General features: G+C 40.7%; 2 protein-coding genes across 7 annotated transcripts in view; one reads left to right on the top strand and one right to left on the bottom strand.

The window, feature by feature from the left end:
• Window positions 1–910: 910 nt before the first annotated feature.
• Window positions 911–9,221, bottom strand: B3GALT9 (beta-1,3-galactosyltransferase 9). The gene is made up of 2 exons (XM_019033205.4): window positions 8,766–9,221; window positions 911–4,112 (listed from the first exon to the last, which is right to left on the bottom strand). The coding sequence occupies exon 2, from the start codon at window positions 3,981–3,983 to the stop codon at window positions 3,009–3,011; it is 975 nt and encodes a 324-aa protein (XP_018888750.2). The 5' UTR covers window positions 3,984–4,112; window positions 8,766–9,221; the 3' UTR covers window positions 911–3,008.
• An 18-nt stretch (window positions 9,222–9,239) lies between these two features.
• Window positions 9,240–16,392, top strand: part of FBXW2 (F-box and WD repeat domain containing 2) — a 34,362-nt gene continuing 27,209 nt past the window's right edge. The window contains exons 1-3 of one of the 6 annotated variants that reach the window (XM_019033967.4): window positions 9,240–9,334; window positions 9,431–9,539; window positions 14,511–14,928. In XM_019033967.4, coding sequence (XP_018889512.1) covers window positions 14,826–14,928 — 103 coding nt within the window. In that variant the 5' untranslated portion in view covers window positions 9,240–9,334; window positions 9,431–9,539; window positions 14,511–14,825. Of the gene's footprint in view, window positions 9,335–9,430; window positions 9,802–14,418; window positions 14,929–16,392 lie in introns of all 6 variants that reach the window. The other 5 variants (XM_004048527.5, XM_055351816.2, XM_004048529.5 and 2 more) reach the window with 5 other exon arrangements.

The following is a 16,392-nucleotide window of genomic DNA, read 5'->3' as shown; positions in this document are numbered from 1 at the left end:
GCATTAAAAGAAAAAAAACCCAAAACACTTAGGAGTAAATTTAAATAAGGAGGTAAAAAAATCTGTGTAATAAAAACTATAAAATGTTGATGAAAGAAATTGAAGATGACACAAATTACAGAAAAGATATGCCACGTTCATGGACTGGAAGGACTAATGTTAAAATGTCCCTGCTACCCGAAGCCATATACAGATTCAATTCAAACCCTAGTAAAACTCCAATGATATTTTTCACAGAAATAGAAAAAAAATCCTAATATTCATATGAAAATGCAAAAGTCTTTGAACAGCCAAAACAATCTTGAGCAAAAGTAACAAAGCCGAAAGCACCATACTACTGGATTTGAACATCTGTTACAAACCTACAGTAATCTAAACGGCATGTACACTATAAAAATAGACACATAGACCAATGGAACACAGTAGAGAGCCCAGAAATAAATTCATTCATTGATAGTCAATTGATTTTTGATAAAGATGCCAAGAACACTGAATGGGAAAAAGATAGTCTTTACAATGAATGGTGCTGGGAAAACTGGATGGATATCTACCTGCAGAATAATAAAAGTATATCCTCATCTCACACTATATACAAAAATCAACTCACAACGGATTAAAGACTTAAATGTAAGACCTTAAATGTAAGACCTGTACAACTACTAGAAGAAAACATAGGTGGGGGAAGTTCCATGACATTGGTCTGGGCAAAGATTTTCTTGGCTATGACCCCTTAAGTATAGGCAACAAAAGCTAAAATAGACAAATGAGATAATACCAAACTATAAAGCTTGTGCATATCAAAAGCAGCAATCAGTGAAGAGATAAGCTATGGAATGGGAGAAAATATTTGCAAGCCATATATCTGTTCTGGGGTTAATATCCAAATAGATAAGGGACTCAAACAACACAATAGCATGAAAGCAAATCACTTTATTTATTTTATTTTTTGAGATAGAGTCTCAGACTGTTGCCCAGGCTAGAGTGCAATGGCATGATCTCGGCTCACTGCAACCTCCACCTCCTGGATTCAAGCGATTTTCCTGTGTCAGCCTCCCGCATAGCTGGGATTACAGGCACGTACTACCAGGTCCAGCTAATTTTTTGTATGTTTAGTAGAGGCAGGGTTTCACCCTGTTGGCCAGGCTGATCTTGAATTCCCATCTCAGGTGATCCACCTGCCTTGGCCTCCCAAAGTGCTGGGAGTACAGCCATGAGCCACTGTGCCCTGCCCAAATAACCTGACTTAGAAATGACCAAAGGCCCTAAATAGACATTTCTCAAAAGAAGAAGTACAAATGGCCAACAGGTATATGAAAAAAAAAGCTCAATACCACTAATCATCAGGGAAATGCAAAGTAAAACCACAATGAGCCATTATGGTAAACCAATAATACAGCCATTATGGAGGTTCCTCACAAAATTAAAAATAGAACTGCCACACAATCTAGCAATTCCACTACTGGAAATATATCCAAAAGATATCAAATCAGTAAGTTAAAGAGATATCTGCACTCCCCACATTCAATGCAGCATTATTCACAAGATTAGTGGCATCTATCTAAGTGTCCACCAGTGCATGAATAAAGAAAATGTGGTATATATCCACAATAAAATGCTATTCAGCCTTATAAATGAAAGAAATCCTGTCATTTCCAACAACATGGATGAACCTGGAGTGCATTATGTTACGTGAAATAAACCAGGCATTGAAGGACAAATAAGCACATGAGCTCACTTATATGTGGAGTGTAAAAAAACTCAAATTCATAGAAACAGAGAGTAAAGGGAGGTTACCAGAGACTGGGGGTTGGGAAAACTTGGCAGATACGGCCAAGAGATCCAACATTTTTGTTAGACATGAGGAATAAGTTCAAGAGCTCTATCATACATCATGATCATGACAATTAACAGCAATATATGAATATTTGATAATTGCTAGTAGAGTAGATTTTAAGTGTTCTCACTACAAAAAAAGTATGTCAGGTGATGCATGTGTTAAATAGGTTGATTTAGGCATTCTATAACATACACATATATCAAAACATGTTGTACAACATAAATATACATAATTTTTACTAGTCAGTTTATAAAAAAAAAACTTAGTTATAATGAATTGTGTACTGGCAGGTGCGGTTCCTCACACCTATAATCCCAACACTTTGGGAGGCTGAGGTGGTAGGATCACTTGAGCCCAGGAGTTCAAGACCAGCGTGGGCAACATGATGAAACCCCCATCTCTATAAAAAATACAAAAATTAGGCCAGGCGTGGTGGCTCACACCTGTAATCCCAGCACTTTGGGAGGCCCAGGCAGGTGGATCACTTGAGGCCAGGAGTTCGAGACCAGCCTGGCCAACACGGTGAAACCCCGCCTCTACTAACAATACCAAAAATTAGCCAGGCATGGTGGCAGGCACCTGTAATCCCAGCTACTTGGGAGGCTGAGGCAGGAGAATTGCTTGAACCTGGGAGGCGGAGGTTGCAGTGAACAGAGATGGTGCCATTGCACTCCAGCCTGGGCGACAGAGCAAGACTCTGTCTCCAAAAAAAAAAAAAAAAAAAAAAAAATTAGCTGGGTATGGTGGCGCATGCCTATAGTCTCAGCTACTCAAAAGGCTGAGGTGGGAGGATCCCTTGAGCCCAGGCGGCGGAGGTTGCAGTGAGTCGAGATTGCGCCACTGCACTCCAGCCTGGGTGACAGAGCCAGACCCTGTCTCAAAAGAAAAAAAAAAACAAAAAACGAAAACTAAACAAACAATGAAACATAATGTTCTCTCTTCTGAAAGAAATATTTCATTTTGAAAAGAATCATGCTACACCAACTTAAATTTTTTAAAATGAGATCTCAGTAATTGAGTACACCAGAGCACAGAAAACATTTTGTACCTTTGCAAGTAAAATTAAAGATTCAGAGAACCTACATAAAACACGGGAAAGAAGGGATGCTTTCCATAACAGGGTAGAAGGTAACTTTAAAATAATAGACTCATAAGGAAAATTAAATAAATCCTAATCAGCAAAATACATGAGATTGTTTTTTATGGTCCCCATGTGAAAACGTTTAAAGCTGTCAAGGTACGTCAGAAGTTTGCAGGAAATGAGCCCATAGTATGTCTCAAACAGTGTACATTCTTTTCCATCATTAATTTCCTTCCATGCTAGGGGCATTTCAGGATCTGCAATTTCTGCGGATGTAAAAATGAACTTATAGCAACATCTGTTGTATCTAATGTGCCTTTTCCCAGAAAACCTTGAGCTGTGGATGGGTATGAGGCCAATGAACTTAGCACAAATTCCTACAAACACATCAGCTGGCACCATCATGGGTACTTCTTTGAAAACCACATACATCATTCGAGCCACATCTTGGGACATTATAAAGGCCTCACCACTGCAGTAATCTGGGTAGTATTTTTCTGGGTACTCACTAAGAGGGACAAAGTCTCTGTTCTGAGGATCTCTATTGGGTGTAACCTGATGAAGAACTCTTCCTACATAGATATCTTCTAGGTGTTCTTTCAGACTGAGAAGATAGTCTACCAAGCTTGGCAGATTGACAAACATCTCTTCATCCACCTTGAGAATGAACAGGGCATTAGGGCAGAGAGCCGCAGCCCACTGTATCATTGCAATGATCTTCAGGGTTTGGTTCTCAGAACTGTCCAAGAAGATTCCTTCAATTATATCATTATTCTTACGGGATTCTTTGTTGATCTCTTTCTGGGTAGTTACTGAAACAGGCATTCCCAAAGCAAACAGTGTGAGAATGGGATGCCCTTGGACACTGGTCACATTGCCCCAAGTTTTCCTAATGAGGTCCCGTCTTGTTCCATTTCCTGGGCTACTGAAGATAAGAGACAGCAAAAAAATGTTCTTCCCTTTACATATTTCCGACTGGCTCAGGACATAATATTTGGAGAGATTACTTCTTAGGGGTTCGATGTTCAATTTTCTTGCCTTATTCTTAATTTCAAGAACTTTCATATCTATATAAGGCAAAGAATGCAGAAAGTATTCCTCCACAAAGTCAGCCCCAAAAAGCAAGGCATGAAATAGGATGACATTAAATAGAACGAAACACCACTGGTGAGTCCGAAGTCTGCAGAAAGTCACCTAAAAAAGGAAAGGACACGTGTTCATTCAGGCTTCACCTCTATTCCTGTTTTTGCCCTCACTGAACCCTATACGGACCTCTCACAGCATTTAGCAGTACACTCTATTTTAAGTGTTTATTGTGATATATTGTTATTATCTATTTCTTCCACTAGATTATGGTCTCCTGGACAGCAGGCATCGTGTCTCTGTCTTCTCCAGTGCTGCTGATTCCAGTATTTGGCACAAAGTGAACACTGAGTAAAGTGTTAGTTGGTTGTTTTTTTGCTTGTTTGGATAAAAGCTTACTTACTATATACAAGGCAATTGTCTTGGACATTGGGATTACCAAGAAGAATTGGACACAGACACATGGATATAACTTAACAAGTGGTATCACTGTGATAAAAACCTGTAGGAAAATACATGATGTTCTTTCTTGAATGGGAGCACCTGGATCCATGTCTTCTCTAATTACAAAAGTCAGGGGCTATTTTTCCATGAAGTGGCTGCTTTTGTTAGCCATGACACCCTGGCTACTATCAAATATTTATATTCTTCTAATATGACTTTCCAATTTAATCTAATACTGAATCAGAGTTTGTTTTGACAATGGCTCCTAATCTATCTGACATTTCCATCAATATGGACAGATTACTGCTATCTGCATAGCACCTCTTCAGAGATGTAAGATAGACCTAGGCCAAGCTTACTCTACCTCATCAACACAGATGGAAACTTTCTGTCTGAAAGGGCACGTGCAGAATTGTAGTATAACAGAGCCAGGGAACATTAAATGAATTAAATCCCTTTTCATTGGATCTTCGATCAATAAAGCCTCCCATAATAATTGTTACCTCCTATTATGCACTTGCTTTTGTGCCAGGCATTGCGATAAGCACTTTTATGTGTCTTAACTCATTTAGCCCTGGTAATATCCCTTTCAGATACGTTATTTTCGTAATTAAGCTGAGCATCTGAGTAGCTTAATGGTTTAGTAATTTGCCCAAGATCACACAGTGGGTAAGAGGTTGGGATAGGGCATGATTTGAACTCAAATCTGTCAGATTCCAAAGCCCACTCTTTTTTTTTTTTTTTTTTTGAGACGAAGTCTCGCTCTGTCGCCCAGGCTGGAGTGCAGTGGTGCGATCTTGGCTCACTGCAACCTCTGCCTCCTGGATTCAAGGGATTCTCATGCCTCAGCCTCCTGAGTAGCTGGGATTTCAGGCGTCTGCCACCACGCCTGGCTAATTTTGGTATTTTTAGTAGAGATGGGGTTTTGCAATGTTGGCCAGGCTGGTTTCAAACTCCTGATCTCAGGTGATCCACCTGCCTCGGCCTTCCAAAGTGCTGGGATTACAGGTGAGAGCCACCGTGCCCAGCCCCAAAACTCACTCTTAACCATTGGAGAATCACAATTCCTATCTTTAATTATCTCTTTCTCTTTCTTTCTTTTCTTTCTTTCTCTTTCTTTCTCTCTTTCTCTCTGTCTCCCCCTCCCTCCCTCCCTCCCTTCTTCCTTGCTCTCTCTCTCTCTTTCTCTTTATTTTTGAGACAGAGTCTCACTCTGTGGCCCAGGCTGGACTGCAGTGGCATGATCTTGGCTCACTGCAACCTCTGCCTCCCAGGTTCAAGCGATTTTCCTGCCTCAGCCTCCCAAGTAGCTGGGATTACAGGCATGCACCACCACTCCCAGCTAATTTTTATATTTTTAGTAGAGATGGGGTTTCACCATATTGGCTAGGCTGGTCTTGAACTCCTGACCTCAGGTGATCTGCCTGCCTTGGCCTCCCAAAGTGCTGAGATGACAGGCGTGAGCCACCGCACCTGGCCCCCATGTCCTTTAAACAGTCAAAAAACACAACAAAATAAAAAAACCCCAGTAATTATCATCTGAACTCCTTTCCATTTTCTCATTTACACATAGAAAAAAATTTCAGCTTCCTCAAAGCCTATTTTACTAGATATCAAATGCTTTAAAGATTGTAAGAAACTTACTTGCATGTTGCCTGTGAGCAATTTCAGGGTCTTAGAAATTATTGAGTCCAGGTGCCAATTATGCCCAAACGCATCTCAGGATCACTCTAGTCTAACAGCAATTGCAGTAAAGTACTTTGTGCCTCAACCTTTGAGGATAAGGTTTCTTGCCAATCAACCTGAGCTTTTATCCTAGAATACCTGCTGACTGCATAGGAGAGTGGGTGCTGATCGTGTTACACTTAGAGTGAATCCAGAACAAAGAACAGACAAAGCAAACCTCTTCAAATGCTTCCAACCCTGTGTACTTCATGAAACTGACCCCATGTCTTTATCCTGAGTTCCTGGTAAAGTGTGTGTGGAAGTTGAAAGAACAGTTACCCAGATCACTTCTCCATAGCATCATTGCACAAGTAGATATACCCTATACTTTTTTTTGGAGTGGATCTCAAGAAACCAAACAGCTGGAGTAATGCCTGCTCCCTGGTACATACACATGCAAAAACTGTACTAGACATAGAGGAAGATTTTTCATCCCTAGTGGGTGCATTATTTTCTCCCAAAGAAACATCATATGGTGAGGTCTGGTGTATGGCTCATTGGGAAGGATTCAGAATCCCTAGTATTGGCTATGCAAGCACTTTACTAAATCAATTTTAAGTCATCTAAACTACCTCCCCAGGCAAGTTTAGCTCAAAATGGAGGACAACATACAGTCCACTTTAGCCGGAATTGAAGAAACTAAACATTTGATGTTTTCTCCTTTCCTGGAGTATGCATGTGTAGGAATTATCCCAAACATCATTTCTACCGGCAAGTTTATTTCGAGAAAAGAAACAACATTCAGCATATTTTCACGTTCCTGTCACACAAGCAATTATACTGAGCATTCTTTTCTCATGCCAGGCTATATTTCGTCCTTTCCTTCAACATCCAACATGTTGATATTCCTATCTGCCATTTACAACAGCTTTTGTAATTATTTGGCCAGGAATAACTTCTTATATTTAAAGTTGGCTATGTTTTCTCAGCAACCATCACACAATCTTGAAAATCTTTACAAAGTGGGAAAAATCTAACCTAAAAATATCAAATGAAAGGGAATTTTTACATATTCTGAATTTAACAATTCAATAGGTCTTGTATTTAATTAAATATTACTTCCACTTTGCAATTTAAAAATTTTTTTATAGTCATGAATTTTGCTCCTGGATCCCCTCTGGGCTTAAATTTGCACAATTTGGTTTCTTTCTTATGAGAGGTCCAAACAATATTATCTCTGGGGCAGCTCCATCTGGACTTTTCAATTTGATTCATCAAACTGTACTGGGGTTGAGAATGTTTGCTCCAAAGAGATATGGGTGCTTGATTTTCTTGATTACCTTGGTACTGCCTTCCCTTTCCTAGAGAGTATCCAATCTGTATATCTATGTCTTCCTAAATGTCTTATAATGCTGTCATCAGTCACGTTCTGACTTAGAAGTCTAGAGTGACATCCTGTTGCTTAGCAAATCAGATTTGCTCTCTTGAGAGCTTACTTTTAGGACACCGTAGTTGACTTCCACCCCACATTATCAATTTTTATTTCCCATGTTTCAAGTACCCTAGATGAAGTCAGGATGCTTGGAACCTTGGCCATGCTCTACCGTCTACTGGATATGTGTCTCTCTTATTGTTTATATTATTGGACTGTGCTGTCAAGCATGGTAGCCATTAGCCTCATGTGGCTATTAAAATTAAAATTAAATAAAATTAAGAATTTAGTTCATTTACATCAGGTACTTTTCAAATGTTCAGTAGCCACAAGAGATTAGTGACTGCCTTATTGGACAGCACCAACAGAACAACTCCATCACTGGCAAAAGGCTTATTGGACAGTGTTGGTATAAGATGTATGTGAATGTGCGTGTATGCATGTATGGCTTAGGAACCCTTACAGAGAAACAAGGATAACTTGTGCGCTGGGCATTGTGGTTCACCCCTGTAATCCCAGCACTTTTTGGGAGGCCCAGGCAGGTGGATCACTTGAGCCTAGGAGTTCAAGACCAGCCTGGGTAACATATCGAAACCCTGACTCTACAAAAATACACACACACACACAACTAGCTGGGCATGGTGACACGCGCCTGTGGTCCCTTCTGCTCAGGAGGCTGAGGTGGGAGGATCGCTTGAGCCTGAAGAAGTCGAGACTGCAGTGAGCCAAGATCGTGTCACTGTACTCCAGCCTGGGCGACAGAGTGATACGCTGCCTCAAAAAAAAAAAAAAAAAAAAAAAAAGGATAACTTGTGCTCTGAAGTCGGTTTGGGTTGAAATCCTATGACAGCCATTTACTATGACCTTAGGCAAGATGCCTAAACCTCTTTTGATTTCAGTTTCCCCATCTCTAAAAATGGGCCTAATAATAGTTACTAGCTTGTGGGGTTGTTGTGGGAACCGAGAGAGATGGCACACAAAAAATGTTGAGAAAGAGTGCGTGGGATTTTTTAGCTCAGTTTTAGTTCTTGACGCTAAAAGGTTTACATGCTTCATTTCCTTCAATCCTCAGAGCCTTCGGATGGGGACCTCACTATAATTGCTATGCAGATGAAGCAAAGTCTGAGAGGTTAAGTAACCAGGCCACAGCCAGAGTGTAAACGTTGTGATTCATTCAAATCTACATCACTTGACTGTCTCTTTTCATTCAACAACCTCCTTACCTTGCTTTATTTTTCTCCTTTGCACGAGCCTTAGTTTATCTGTCTTCCTCCTCCTAATAGATGTAAGGCTCAGGCGGTCAGGGGCTTTTGCGTTTTTTGTTCACTAACCCTATCCCCTAGAACAGCGTTCGGGATAAAGAGGTGCCCAACGGGTTGTATGAATTTGGACACGTCTCTTAACTTCTCTAAGCCACAGCTCCCTCTCCTCCGTAAAATGAGGATAATAAGAAAAACTACTGCAGAGCTGGAGCAGGATCGGATTGGAGGAGGGACATAAGCGCGCTGTGCAAACCTGGATGTACGGTACGAAAGGAACCTCTGTTCTAGGTTGCGCCCAGCCTAAGCACCGTCAGGGCCGCGCGGCACGCGTTCAGCTTCGCGGGACGCTCTTCTCCCCACCCCTACTCCCGGCCTCCAGCCTCCCACCACCCACCTCCGGGCGGGGACCGGAAGTGCAGCCGCTTCCGCCGGGCGCCGCGGAGCTGAGGGACGCGCGGAGATGACGCAGGCAGCACCGGAAGCCGCTCCCCTGTGAGGCTGCGGACCGGGAGTAGCGGCCGCAGGTCCGGGTCTGTATGCGAGGCGGGGCCGGTCGGGGAGGGGACTCTTAGGCGCCCGCGGCTCTGCTGACCCGCCGCGCCTTGGCTGTTTTTCTTTCCCTGCAGGCGCCATGGCTGCGGAGTGGACCCGGCCGCTGCAAGGCTCTGGCGGTCCGAGCGTGCCTAGTAGCTGTGAACCCGGCGCGAGGTCCCGGGCCCCGGGGCGCTCGCTCAGGTCAGTGCCGCGCGGAACACGATTCCGAGAGCAAGGGACCTGGGAGCAACGAATGGGTTGATGGGATCTGGATTTTAGAGACGGGAAAACAGGGTTTCGGAGTTACTGGCTCCTACTGCCTCCATTTCCTTAGCTGCGAAATGAGTTAACAGTGATGTCCCAGGGCTACCAAACGTTTGAAAGACGATGAAGTGTGATGAGGTGGTTTATGAAGTACAAAGCGCTATACTGCGCCATAATTGTGGGTATGCCATGAAAACAGGTGTGTATGTGGGGTGCTGCTTGAAGTAAAGCAAAGATAACAATATTAATGCTAAGTAATAATGGTAACTGACATTTACTGTAGGCTTATAGCGTGCCGAGTACTGTGCTAAACGCTTTACGTGCACTGTCTTGTTTAACCCTCATAAAAACCCTTGTAGGTAATGCTCTTCGTGGCTGTATTTTACAAGTGAGGAAACAGGGCGTGAGACAGGTGAAGTGATTTGCCCAAGGTCACCCAGCAACAAGTGGAGTTGCAGAACACATATTTTATAAACATTATTTGTATTCTTTCAAAGCTTTAAAAAAATTCACCTTAAAACTAAAGGCTATTTTTTGATAGTATATTATACTTAACATGGTTTTCAGTTTTAAAAGGTATACAATAAAAAGGGACCCCTCATTCCTATTCTGCAGCTCTCCAGTTCTCTCTGGAGGCAACCAGGGTTATCAGTTTCTTGAATATTCAGAATACATTTTATGCATATGTAAGTTTATAGGTGTGTATACATTTTCAGCGCCTCTGTGCTCTTTGTTTGATAAGAAAAGAGGGGGAAATGAAGCCTCCTTCCCTCTACCACTAACAATTATGTTGCTTTCACTCTTGACTAGGCCAGGTTCTGATAGAGGAGGAGGGGAAAACACATTTACACTGTTTTCCAGAAGGTCCTGTCTCTAATACCTCTGAGTATAGGTTTTGGGAGAATGGGTACTGGGCAAAATATTGAGCCTGCTACTTCCTGTGCCATTCTGGGAAGGCCACTCCACTTCTTGAGCCGTAAATTTCCTCATTAATGTTAGTTAAGGGCGGCATTACTGATACCTTCCATGAGGTTATGAAGATGAAATGAGATAATGTTTACCACTGGTACTTTTTCTTTAAAACCAATATAAATATGTGAGTTGCCTAGGTAACATAGGGAGTTAATGGCAGAACCTGAGACCAAACCCAGGCTCTCATTTTCCAATTTAGGAGTCTTCTTGTTACATGACCCACTTTGTGATTGTTGATACTGAAGGCAAGAGGGCAAGTTGAATGTTAACTCTGGGGTAGCGACGTAGGGTAAGGGGGCCAAACAGCAGGGAATGTGGATAGAATAAGGCACCTACTGGGAAACTAGAGCCTCCAATAAACAGGTGCTCTTCTTTATAAAATTAAACCCCTAGTAAGTTTGAGCCCTTGAGTTTTTCTTCCAGGTATTTTGAAGAGAAACTTAGTGATAAGATGATAGGGTCAAAAGAGATATGTTAGTGGTCATGTCCATTCCAGCCTTAGTGTCACAGAAATCTTTCCTGCCAGGTGTTCATAGTAGTAAAACTAACAAAAAGTACCATTTGAGTTTTTACCCGCTAGACTGTACACTGTGCTAAGCATGTCCCTGCTATATTTCTGAGTTTCACCCTTCAAGTTGGATGATGGCTTCCATTTTACAGATGATAAAACTGAAGCTTAAAAGTTAGTTGGACATGCCCATAATCACATAGGAAGTGGCTGAATCAGTAAAACATCTGGCCGACCTCCAGAGTATTTTCATTTATCACATTCTGCCTCTGTGTCCAACTGTCCTTGACTGTTCGTGGTAATGGGAAACTCACTACTCTGGAGGTAGCTATTTCATTGTTGGAAAGCGCTGAGATTTAAAAGCTCCTCATGTTGAATTGAAATCCCATTTCCTGAGGTTTGTGCAACCAGTGTATGATATTTCTAGAGGCTGCCTAAAAGAGTCCAGTTTAGACTAACTGTTACCTTAGAAGGCCCCTCCAAAGTTAGTTGATCTGTTCAGAAAAGTAAAAATTGGTGTTTTTTAAATAGTGCATTCTGCAGTTAGTGAGACTTGCTTTTTTAGGGAAAAAAATGCCTTTTTCAGAATAATCATAGGTGAACTGTTCAATCCTACAAGGGATTGAGTGGTTTAAAAGGCAATCTAAGAGTTGGGAAAATTTTTTTTATTAAGAGTTAGGAGAATATATAAATCTCAGACATGGCTGAATTTTTTTAGATGTGCTCTCTGAAAAAGCTTCTTCCGTAATCTTTAGCGGTGTCATGGGCACATTAATTTGGCATTTTTTTTTTTTTAATTTAAGTTCTAGGGTACGTGCGCACAATGTGCAGTTTTGTTACATAGGTATACATGTGAATTTGGCATATTATAGTATGTCTCTTATATATTTGTGAATGATGGGAACCTGATAATATTTTAATGAGTATTCTAAATTTGCCTTGTAGCCGTTTGAATAACAATTCAGCTCACTTAAATACAAGCATTTCTACAATAGATGTGTGTCAGCGTGTGTGTGTATGTGTGTATATATGTATGTGTAGATGTGATGGAGGAAGCTTGCCACACCACACTTTTCACTGTTAAAAATGTTTCCGGAGCAGGTGTGTGGTTTTTTTTCTTTTTTTTTTTTTTGAGATGGAGTCTTGCTCTGTCGCCCCGGCTGGAGTGCAGTGGCGTGATCTCGGCTCACTGCAAGCTCCGCCTCCTGGGTTCACGCCATTCTCCTGCCTCAGCCTCCCGACTAGCTGGGACTACAGGCACCCGCCACCACGCCAGGGGAATTTTTTGTATTTTTAGTAGAGATGGGGTTTCACTGTGTTAGCCAGGATGATCTCGATCTCCTGACCTCGTGATCCGGCCGAGCCCAACTCAGCCTCCCAAAGTGCTGTGATTACAGGCGTGAGCCACTGTGCCCAGCCTGGTGTGTGTTTTTAATTGACCAGTATTAATTAACTAGCTATTGTGACAATATGCAGATGCCCACAGAAGATAATTGCTTTGTCTTGTTGCAAATTATTCTTTTTTAGAAGAGATTTTGAAGAAATGTTATATAGATAAGAGGGTTGTTAGGATTTAGAGGAAGGAGGGGGCTTGTTATTGCGTAATAAGTCGATAAAACTTTTAGCCATCGGATTATTTTTTGTCAGCTAGGTAAATTTTTAATACAGATTAATAAATCTTCTCTAGCCCAAACTTTGGCTTCAAAAGTATTATCTTGAAGTCTAGTCACAGTTCCAGAAATCAAAACTGTTAGCAGATGATGTGATTGCAAGGTTTGATTGCTTCTACTAATAAATCAGATTGCTTATTTGTCTAAGAATGTTATTGCCAAATTTGATATTGGACACTTACAATTTTACTCACCTTACATTATCAAAGTTGAAAGATGAGATCTTGCTTTTTGTGTAGACCTGATCTAGGTGATATGTCTGGAAAGAAATTAACTTTCCTTTTTCGCATTAATGTGGACATATGTTTTTAAAATTAATATGACAGTCTTGTGAGAAACTGAGTATTCAGAAGGAAAGTTTTTATTAAACCATGGAAATATTTAAATATATGGAAATAAAGAGAATAATAAATCCCTATGTACATATCACCCAGCATTAACATCTATCAACACATAGTCTTGAGAAAGATAGTTTTTACTGGTTATATTTTTTGTAATCTTTCATTAGTCTAATCCTCATTAAGAGTGAATTAACACCTGTTGACACTAATACAGGATACTTTAAAAAAAATTATTTGTTACAGTTAGCTCAGGAGCAATTTGTCATTCTCCTAAAGGAGAAAATGGTCTAGTGGGTAGACACACTACCTCCAGATCTTACCGCTTGGTCGTGGTTCTCCTGGTTGTCACTTATTTTAGAGAGAGAGCTTGGTACCCTGATCTTGAGAGCACTGGCGTCCAGTCTGTTCTGTGGCTATTTAGTAGCCCTGTGAATATAGGCAAATCACATACCTTCTCTAACCTGTAGTTTTCCTCATTTGCAAAGTGAAGATGATAATGTCTATTTTCTGGTGTTTTATAAACATCAGGATTATTAATTTGCTTTATTTGTGCAGGCCTCCAGGACCCCTCATGGCTCTCGGGGGCACGTGGTTAAGAGTTGTCACTAGCTCATATGAGGCTTATAAAAACAGACTAAAGCCACATAAGTTCTTTTATAATTCATGTTCTAAACAGGCAGTGCCATAAAGAAGTTGGAAGAACCAGAATTCCTGAGGCAGATAACTTACCACACCTGCTTACTTTTCTTCCCTAAACCTTTTCATCTGAACATCTGTTGCAAAACCAAGTAGTCAGTTCTATGATTTTGGTGACAGGTTGTGCCTGCCATGATAATCAGTGTCTCAGGTTACTGCTCAGGAGACTTGTTTCTGATTGTCACATCCTGGTGCTTGCTTTTGTGATTTTAGTACCCAAATAGAATGTATTAAGGAATTCATTAAGGAAATTGTTTTATAATGGTTTTGATGGGGGAAGGGTGTATTATAAAGTATACTGTTTTATAATGAATTGTTGGTAAATCTATTACTATGAAGATGCATGTAGCACGTGCTAGACTTCAAAAGGAATAAGTCACACACGCCAGTCTGTTTCACTGACATGTTTTGGATTCATGATTTGTTAAAGTATGTTTTCTCAAATGTGTTTTCTTTTGTGTGCATGGAAGGTGTTCAGATAAATATGGTGTATTAACTGTAAAGTTGTAACTACGCATAAAGTTGTAATGGCAGATTTTTTACACTAATTTTTAATACTTCATTTGTTAGCAGTCTTGCTTGAACAGTCTTTTTGAGCAGAACTAATACAATATTTTGATGTGCCACAGGTAAATTTTTCCATAACCTTATGGAGAGAAAGGACTTTGAGACATGGCTTGATAACATTTCTGTTACATTTCTTTCTCTGACGGACTTGCAGAAAAATGAAACTCTGGATCACCTGATTAGTCTGAGTGGGGCAGTCCAGCTCAGGCATCTCTCCAATAACCTAGAGACTCTCCTCAAGCGGGACTTCCTCAAACTCCTTCCCCTGGAGCTCAGTTTTTATTTGTTAAAATGGCTCGATCCTCAGACTTTACTCACATGCTGCCTCGTCTCTAAACAGTGGAATAAGGTGATAAGTGCCTGTACAGAGGTGTGGCAGACTGCATGTAAAAATTTGGGCTGGCAGATAGATGATTCTGTTCAGGACGCTTTGCACTGGAAGAAGGTTTATTTGAAGGCTATTTTGAGAATGAAGCAACTGGAGGACCATGAAGCCTTTGAAACCTCATCATTAATTGGACACAGTGCCAGAGTGTATGCACTTTACTACAAAGATGGACTTCTCTGTACAGGTAAGAGATGTTGAAACTGTTTTTTGGGTTTTGTTTTGTATTTCATAGGGTGTAATCTTGAACCAGTCTTGAGCTTTGAGAATGGCAAGTGTTGATTATATGAGATATGTACAGTGACTTTTTTTCTCTAATCCTGAGTGGATTCCCCCCCCCCCCCTTATCCTCTTCCTTCTCTCTAGAGAACACAATCATTTTTATAAAATTTTATGAGAAAAACACTTCAGACTGTCTTTTAAACATTATGTGAATTACAAAGCTATAGATTACTTTTTCTTTGTGTTTCTTCCATGTGTAGTACTCTGTTGCTAAATTCTGTTTCTTTTTCTGTTGGCACTGATATTTGAGGAAAAAAACAGTGGAAAAGTTGGTATCTAATCCTAGCAAGTAGTTAGATCATTATGGCCAAATTACTTAACCTCTCTGTATCTTTAAAATATGGGAAGGGAGGCCGGGCGCAGTGGCTCATGCCTGTAATTCTAGCACTTTGGGAAGCCGAGGTGGGTGGATTGCCTGAGCTCAGGAGTTTGAGACCAGACTGGTCAACATGGTGAAATCCCGTCTCTACTGAAATATGAAAAAGTAGCCGGGAGTGGCGGCATGCGCCTATAATCCCAGCTACTCAGGAGGCTGAAACAGGAGAATTGCTTGAACCCGGGAGGCGGAGGTTCCAGTGAGCCGAGATGGTGCCACTGCACTCCAGCCTGGGTGACAGAGTGAGACTCCATCTCAAAATAAATATATATGTATATATGAAAGGAGATGTTTCTTCCTTGCTCTGAAATCCTGTGATTCTAAGTAGAAGAAGTAGAAGTTGGATTTTGGGCCTGGGAACAGAGAGAGCTGGATATTTTTTAACTAGGCAATTAAGTAATTTTATGAAACAATATAATTATTAAAAATTTAAAATTATATATTATTTTCCATTTATAATGGGCGTGTGTTTCTGTATATGATTATAACTAATGCCCATGTGTTAGGTAATACATTTTGACGGGCAATGTAAATAATTCTTAGGCGGCATTTAGAATAACTCCAGGCAGTTCTTGCTAATAATCCCAATGCCTGTTTCCTTACATTGTATATAATATATAGAAATACTTGGTGTTCTTTTTCATCCAAGATAACTTCCAATAAACATTTGTGTATTACAGTATAAACTGTTCCTTTGTGTAAATATATCAATAGTCGTTATTTAGCCATTTCCATATTAATGCATATATTAGTCCATTATCAGACTGCTAAAAAAACTGCCTAAGACAGGGTAATTTATGAAGAAAAGAGGTTTAATTGACTCCTAGTTCCACATGGCTGGGGAGGCCTCAAGAAACTTACAATCATGTCATAAGGCAATATGATCATGGCGGAAGGCGAAGGGGAAGCAAGCACCTTGTTCACAAGGCAGCAGGAGAGAGAGAGTGTGAGTGAAGCGGGAAGAGGCCCTTGTAAAACCATCAGGTCTGGAGA

Source organism: Gorilla gorilla, chromosome 13, assembly GCF_029281585.2.
Source record: "Gorilla gorilla gorilla isolate KB3781 chromosome 13, NHGRI_mGorGor1-v2.1_pri, whole genome shotgun sequence".
NCBI classification, from domain to species: Eukaryota; Metazoa; Chordata; class Mammalia; order Primates; family Hominidae; genus Gorilla; species Gorilla gorilla.
This window is presented reverse-complemented; position numbering and strand designations above follow the sequence as displayed.

Excerpts from the sequence above, each read along its gene's own strand:
- B3GALT9 (XM_019033205.4), bottom strand. The coding sequence starts at position 3,983 with ATGAAAGTTCTTGAAATTAAGAATAAGGCAAGAAAATTGAACATCGAA.